The sequence below is a fragment of the Mizuhopecten yessoensis genome, unplaced genomic scaffold, assembly GCF_002113885.1.
Source record: "Mizuhopecten yessoensis strain PY_sf001 unplaced genomic scaffold, ASM211388v2 scaffold1749, whole genome shotgun sequence".
NCBI lineage: Eukaryota > Metazoa > Mollusca > Bivalvia > Pectinida > Pectinidae > Mizuhopecten > Mizuhopecten yessoensis.
The window spans coordinates 183856-192644 of NW_018404202.1; the positions used below are offsets into that span (position 1 = coordinate 183856).

General features: G+C 39.1%; 1 protein-coding gene and 1 non-coding gene across 2 annotated transcripts in view; one reads left to right on the top strand and one right to left on the bottom strand.

The window, feature by feature from the left end:
• Positions 1-2695: 2695 nt before the first annotated feature.
• Positions 2696-2768, bottom strand: Trnas-aga. The gene has a single exon. It is a non-coding gene; the product is annotated as a tRNA-Ser (tRNA).
• Positions 2769-4455: 1687 nt separating this feature from the next.
• The window catches only part of LOC110467466 (uncharacterized protein PB18E9.04c-like), a 16305-nt gene continuing 11971 nt past the window's right edge, over positions 4456-8789 (top strand). The window contains exon 1 of the mRNA XM_021524658.1: positions 4456-4504. Coding sequence (XP_021380333.1) covers positions 4456-4504 — 49 coding nt within the window. The remainder of the gene's footprint in view (positions 4505-8789) is intronic.

The window sequence follows — 8789 nt, forward strand, 5'->3', positions numbered from 1 at the left end:
TTTGTTTCGTCTTCAAAATGTGTTTTATACAGGTATGTTGTAGATCACTTATTTTTCAAAACCAATTCCTGCTAATTATAAAAATAACTATTGTTAGATTACGTTATCTTCGCATTGTCTTCTTATCGAATCAGACAGACACAGAAATGTTCCACGTCAGCTTCGAACTTGCCCGGTGTGTCTTAATGACATCAAGAATGAATATCATTTCATTTTAAAATGCCCCTTATATAATGATTAAAGAACCAAATATATTAAGCCCTATTATCGAATAAATCACCCCGTCTATTGAGTTTAATGCAAAAGGTTGTATCTATTAACTGTTTCGGTTTACCATCAATAAAGAATTACGAATTACGAATAATAAATACCGGGTTGTGTCACCATGGTCACCAGTACTTTTTACAAGAGACCGAAACATGTATGTGAAGGTGTTAAAATGACCGCGGGACATTTTATTGATGTCGTACAGGTAAATTTTGGACCTCAATCTATTGGTTGTAATTTCAAATGTTTTCATAACATTACCTATACTTCGAAACAGCGACAAATTCGACTCATGAAAGTTTGATTCAGGAATAAAATGTACGTAGTGTTGTATAAGGTAAAATATCCGGACTTTTCCGCAAGTTCGAAACATCGAGAAATTCGAATCTTCGAAGTTCGATTTATTTAGAAATTTGACTGTAGCTTAATTCGAATATTGTAAACACCCTATGGTTAATCTTTAAATTCTTAAAACGGTACTACAACGAAACAATTTATTATAGTAGACTCATAAGGTACTATAACGAAACAATGTATTATAGTAGACTCATAAGGTACTACAACGAAACAATGTATTATAGTAGACTCATAAGGTACTACAACGAAACAATGTATTATAGTAACCTGTACGGTTTTTAGTCAGAGTGGAGAATTTGCAGTAAGCAAAATATATTATACAATTATGGACATTTGTGCTAGTAAATATGCTGTGATATGAACCTACCGAGACGAAGCCGGGGTTAATATCACGTTTTCAGGTTAATATCACACCATATTTACCAGCCCATAACTGTTTGATTATATGCTTCACAATAAATTAAAAAAAAACTCAAGGTTCTCCATGTACAATTTAGCAAGGTTCCAGTGAATCCAACAGTTCGGTATCATAGCTTTCGAAGATATCGTCAAGGTTCTTTACCTAAAGATAAGCATAGAGGACACTCACTGCGTGTTTTATGGCATTTTTCGTATTAACAGCATCTTTATCTCCGAGTAGTTTTTGGACATTTTCAGATGTAACGGAGGCGAAGCGTTCGCCAGCAGCCATCTTAGCTTCTGTTGTCGTCTCACAGATCGACAGGTTGCGGGGGATTTCCATATAGGCTATATTTAGAAATCGGTGTTCACCGAATAACCAGTCTGCATGAGTTTTTGAAGACTGTTTACGAGTATGGGCTCCGGCCATTGTGATTGCTAGGAATCGCCAACCTATTTTAATTAGGAATGAGGTCTATAACAGATATACAAATCAGGGTCAATATTCATGAAACGGTGTTCGTGCTCAAACACATTTTTACCACAAAGCTGAAGACAACTTTCTTGTACATTGACAGAATCTGGATTTGAGTTCGGGAATGGTTTCTTTAATATGGGCCCTGGAAACAGGACGAATCCGCTCTTCCAATCAGAGTTGGGAATATACAGTCACATGTCCATATACTTTGGTTTGTTTGTTTGTGTTTCATGTCCTTTTAACAGCTATGGTCATTTAAGGACGTGTCAGGTTTTGGTGGTGGAGGAAAGCCGGAGTTCCCGGAGATAAACCACTGAGCGACGGCTGTATACCTGGCGACTGCCCCACACGTAGGCTTTAAATCTCGCAACCCAGTGGTGGAGGGCTAGTGGTACTGTAGCAGAATGTCAGACGCCTTAACCACTTGATCACCGCGGCACCGACAATATTTTTCACAGCAATATACCGATTTCGTTTGGGGATATTGGAAAATAGCTGAAAATAACACGATGTACCATGCAAATATATAAATATCGATTGCTCCAAGCATTTCAAAATTAAATTCTTAATTAAATCATCATATTCTTGATGAAGTATACTCAAAATATTCCAATCTTAAATAGTTTAAATATTTTCTTAAAAGGTACCGTTTCGTTTACCTTCGCTTTTTTCTTATAAATCTGGAATTTCTTATTTTTCCTAAATAGCAAAAGTGATTGAATTTCCGTTAAAATTCATTCAGGAAGTGAAACGTGGCAAAGAAATAAAGCAAAAAGGAAATGTATTGAACGTTATTACGTTTCGTTAATAGTTCGATAGTTTACATAATATGTATCACGTGTAGACAAGTTCAATGTAATAGCGATGCCCATGCTGAAACACGGCCGACCAAGCAGACAGACATAATCGACGAGATAAGGGTAAAAGATAGAAGGCGATCAACAGCGCAATAAAGCAAAAGTATACATGTGTAACAGGAGAGGAAAAATGCACGGCTAAACCGGGGTTCGAACCCGGGACCCTCGAACTCTACCTTTTGAACTATTTGGTCGCCGACAATCGACCCAGTCCAGTTCCGCTACATTCCTCCCTCCTTTAATAAAGGATTCAACCCCGAGGACACACGAAACCCTATACCACCTTCTGTGGGTGTATTTCGTTGGGCACCAAATGTAACAGGAGAGGAAAAATGCACGACCAGACCGGGGTTCGAACCCGGGACCCTCAGGACTCTAGACGGATGCTCTACCAATTGAGCTATCTGGTCGCCGACGATCGACACAGTCCAGTTCCGCTACACCTGGATGAAGCCTAAAGTCAATAGAATGCGCTTAATTAAGGAGGAAAACGGTTTGTCCACCACTAAGAGTTGCGAGGCTTTAACTTGACAGGTGAGAACTGAATCGTCTAAGAGTAGCACTCGGCAACTTATTGGGATAATATTACCACTGACCAAGTCCAAGATATAGTCGCTTATCGTTGGATTCTGATCTCGTGACATCTCGTAAATTCGCGCATGCACAATAATAACGTAAGCATGGCCTGATACATGTAAAGAACAATTCGGGTCCATGAAATAATGCTGAATCCGTCCATGAAATAATGCTTAATCTGTCCATGAAATAATGCTTAATCTGTCCATGTGTAATCTACTCTCTCTGTCATGTTTGATTCGATTGATGTTATTTGGTTTGACCTCTTGTTACACACTGTGTGTGTCAGAGCGTAATACACAATCTTGAATCTTGAAATCTTGGTAAATGCTTTACACGTTTATTCTGACATAAATGTAAGCTATTGGAATTTTAAATATTAACAAATCAGTATTTATGATATTTCCAATCTGATTAAAATCATATGTTACATGGCTTCGTTAACTTCGTACTACGCCTAAACATCTGAGTGTGCCGCGGTCAGGGTCACGTTCAGGTGACCTTTATATTTCTAAATGCTCATTAAATTTCGACCAATCAGAGACCCTCTTTCAAAAGCGCGCTCGGAGTGGTAACAAATATGGCGGACATTAATGAGAATGATGCGAAAGTTCTGAAGTTATTTGAGATTGATCGTCTGAAACCCGAACATAAAATGATATTCGAAGCTTTATTAGAGAAGAAAGACTGTATGGCGGTGTTGCCTACGCAATTATTACACAATGGGTACGTTTTTCTTGGCGTCGTAGAAACGTCAGTTCCCGCCGCCATATTTATTTTGGAAAACTAATCTGTTCGATACCCCTCGCTATTTATCAATCAACTAAGATATTCCGATTCGCTGGCAAACTTTTGCCAGCGCGCCTCTGATTGGTTCATCTAAAGGTCACTTGAACGTGACCCTGACCGCGGCACATTCAGATGTTCAGGCGGAGCCATATACAGATGATTTTAATCAGATTGTGACATGTCTGACTGCAATTTTAACCAGGTATTTTTTCTGATAGGTGGCGGAACGCTCACTTTTATTGTCTACTTAAACAACTAAAGTCTTGCAAGCGCCATACTTTCTCCGTGAATCAGATGTAGGGTACAAATTAAGCATTAAACATAATGATTTATTTAATTTACGCGTCACGATATTGTTTTTCATCCGGCACTTTATCTATTTAAATGAATAACTATACTTGTATGTATCTGCCGTATTGCAAACAAAGAGAGAAAAGAGACCGGTGATAATAGCTAAACCACACTGGGAAAAAATGGTCCACGATCTAAAAGAAAAAGAATAGCTGCGAATAGAAGCTGTTTACTGATGAAAGCTTCTGTTAACGTAAACGTGTCCTGTGTGAACCGCACACAATAACTACGTGTGTAGCGTTAAGTTATTACGTTGAATGGCTACATTAAGACATGTATAGATGACATGTAACGTACCCGGTAGTACTATTTATAGAGCAATTGAACAGGGTACGGATCAACACCCACCCTCAAAGTCAGGACGGCAAGAAACACTCGAACATGGCGTCGCTACATCAGCTCCTTATCTGGTCGCTAGCGCTAATACAAGGTAAGTTTTTGTTAATCTATCTACCAACAAAGTCACATTCTACGGATCAGTGATTTTTTAGTTTTACGATCAAATACATACTATATATTTCCCTGTTTTGTTTTTAGTTTTGGGTAAGTTATATGTATACTTACTTACCTATTGATTTCGATAGTATGGTTTTTTTTTTTTGTATTTTTGACCGGATTATCTAAACAGTCGCTTCATCCTAACGTCATCATATTGAGGTGTCGCCCTAGATATATTTTTTTACCTACCTTTAAGTTGGTATTTGCGTCGCCTTGGTAATATATTTGTACTTATGTAGGCCCTTTAATTAGTTGTTTAAGTCATACAGAGATCAAGGGGGAGCCAGGTCAAGTTGACCACTTACGATAACCGTCACTGGTAAACTCATACACGGCGGAACAGCCTCAGGATACTCGGGGTTCGGGTTTTATAGTTTTTACCGCTAATTTGGTTGTCTGTGTCGTTGTTCTGAACAGGAGGAAGCTGCTGTCTTTTGTTTCTCCTTTCCTCATTTAAAGGACACCAGTATTATGTATACAGACTTGCTATAAGAATGTAATAACCCCGCCCCTCCCAGCTGGTTCAGACACGGTGCATTGACTCATAGGTATTGCCAGTTTAATGGTAAATGTTGTTATATTCTTGACTTATCCTCTTTACTCGTAAAAAACACTTATATATGAACGTTTTATTTTCCCATGACCGTCACGGTATGATCATCAACGTTAAATTAGCTAGACATTGCGAACCAGTTTGTCGGCTATACAGCGATATCAGATCCGCTCAAACAAACCTGTGCTAGTTAAATGGGTGACTTGATCAACATACACACACACATATATATATATATATATAGAAGACTGCGAGTTAAAGGTGTATATATATATATATATATACAAGACTACGAGTTAAAGGTGTATATATATATATATAAAGAAGACTACGAGTTAAAGGTGTATATATATATATAGAAGACTACGAGTTAAATGTGTATATATATATATATAAAGAAGACTACGAGTTAAAGGTGTATAAATATATATAGAAGACTACGAGTTAAAGGGGTATATATATATATATATATATACAAGACTACGAGATAAAGGTGTATATATATATATAGAAAACTATGAGAGAAAAGTGTATATATATATATATATATAGAAGATTACGAGTTAAAGGTGTATAACTACTCACTGAAAAGGCAATTTAAAAAGAAATGTACGGAAATGTTTCTGCAACGTATAATTAGATTTTACGGCTTATTAAGTTAACAAATATTTCGGTTACCCGACATGTATAAATAACCATACCGAATGATCTAATCTTGTTAATAACTACGTAAACATACCGTTTATCCACAGTGACAGTTTTGTGTCGGGTGGATATAATATGCAATCCTGTTAAACAGGTTTACAAACAAATGCCATATATTTGTCGGTAAAGACATGTTCGGTAAAAACATGTACGGTAAAAACATGTACGGTAAAGACATGTACGGTAAAGACATGTACGGTAATGTACGGTAAAGACATGTACGGTAAAGACATGTACGGTAAAGACATGTACGGTAATGTACGGTAATGTACGGTAAAGACATGTACACCTTTAGTCAATGTTTAGGAACAGAAATAAAAACTTGCCAAACACTTACAAATACTTTCACACACTTACACACACACCTACACACACACACACACACACACACACACACAAAAACACACACACACACACACACCCACACACACACACTCACACACACACACACACACACACACACCCACACACACACACACACACACACACTCACACACCCACACACACACACACACACACACACACACACTTACACACACTTACACACCCACACCCACACTTACATACACTTACACACATTTACACACACTTACACACACTTACACCCACTTACACACACACACACACACACTTACACACTTACACACACTTACACACACCCACACACTTACACNCACACACACACACACACACACACACACACACACACACACACACACACACACACACACACACACACACTTACACACACTTACACACACTTACACCCCCCCACACACACTTACACACTTCTTGGTCCATAAGAATACACAAGGATAATATTCGAAAAATTCACTAAAAAAAAACATCAGCTGACATGAAAGTCATCCTGAACACCGCTGCTCTGAAAACGGACGTCATTTATCATGTTGTGATTTTTTCCTTTTTACACAATCTGATTAATGTAAAAATTGCATAATAATTATGAAGTCATCAGATTTTCTCTATTTGCTGTAAATATTTACACGTAAACACGTAAACAGACACATTCCTGTCAGAAAATATGTTTTCATACTCACTTCACCCAACAATGTAGGTATTATCTCTGTAACACTTTCTTCCTCCTGGTGAATGAACTCTCCATTCCGGAGGAGAGAAAGGACGTTGATGTTGATACCATTTCCCCCGGACTTTAAATCACTGAGTCTGACTACATAACTTGTCATCTTGACAGTGGTATATGTCATGACTTTTTTCACATTTTGTATTAAATGCAATTTTTTTAAAAATCTATTGCTTATCAGCTACAATTTTGATCCGACATTGTTTAGTTTGAGGTACGGTTCAGATTGCTGTATGACCCTGTATGACATTCTGTGGTGTGACGTGTGGTTCGGATTGTTGTAGGGTTCCGTATGACATTGTTTAGTTTGACGTGTGGTTCAGATTTCTGTATGGCCCTGTATGACATTGTTTAGTTTGACGTTCGCTTCGGATTGCTGTATGGCCCTGTATGACATTATGTGGTGTGACGTGCGGTACCAAACGGTGTATGGCCTTGTATGACATTATGTGGTGTGACGTGCGGTACCAATCGGTGTATGGCCCTGTATGACATTGTTTAATTGACGTACGGCTCGGATTGCTGTATGACACTGAAAGACATTCTGTGGTTTGTCGTCCGGTTCGGATTGCTGTATGGCCCTGTGTGACATGTTTTGGTTTGTCGTGCGGTTCGAATTGCCGTATGACACTGAATGACATTCTGTGGTTTGACCTCCGGTTCGGATTGCTGTACGGCCCCGTATGACATTTTTTGGTTTGTCGTCCGGTTCGGATTGCTGTATGGCCCTGTATGATATTTTTTGGTTTGACGTACGGTACGGATTGCTGTATGGCCTTGTATGACACTCTGTGGTTTGACGTGCGCTACGAATTGCTGTATGACCCTGTATGACATTCTCTGGTTTGACGTGTGGTTCGGATTGCTGTACGGCCCCGTATGACATTCTCTGGTTTGACGTGCGGTACGAATTGCTGTACGGCCCCGTATGACATTCTCTGGTTTGACGTGCGGTACGTATTGATGTACGGCCCTGAATGACATTCTGTGGTTTGTCGTCCGGTACGGATTGCTGTATGGCCCTGAATGACATTCTGTGGTTTGTGGTCCGTTTCGGATTGCCGTATGACCCTGTATGACATTCTGTGGTTTGTGGTCCGGTTCGGATTACTGTATGGCCCTGAATGACAGTCTGTGGTTTGTTGTCCGGTACGGATTGCTGTATGGCCCTGAATGACATTCTGTGGTTTGTTGTCCGGTACGGATTGCTGTACAGCCCTGAATGACATTCTGTGGTTTGTCGTCCGGTACGGATTGCTGTACGGCCCTTTATGATATTATGTGGTTTGTGGTCCGGTTCGGATTTCTGTACGGCCCTTTATGATATTATGTGGTTTGTGGTCCGGTTCGGATTGAAGTATGGCCCTGTATGACATTGTTAAGTTTGTCGTGCGGTGATGATTGGCCATTAAGACTATCTATACCTTACAGACTTATTGTATGATGTTTTTTTTCATGAACATCCATTAACACAATTGTGTGGCTCTGTACGTTACTTTTGTGATGATGGGTCGTGATGATCTCATTTTGGCCCATTAAGACCAGTCTGTGGCCCTTTATGAAACTATTATGTATTGTGAAGATTGGTCGTTAAGACGTCTTTGTGGCCACGTCTGATTCTTTGTAATGATTGGTCGTTTCGACTAGTTTGTGGCCTTGTAAGATTGGTCGATAAGACTTGTTTGTGGCCCTGTAAGATTGGTCGTTAAGACTAGTTTGTGGCCCTGTAAGATTGGTCGTTAAGACTAGTTCGTGGCCCTGTAAGATTAGTCGTTAAGACTAGTTTGTGACCGTGTAAGATTGGTCGATAAGACTAGTTTGTGGCCCTGTAAGATTAGTCGTTAAGACTAGTTTGTG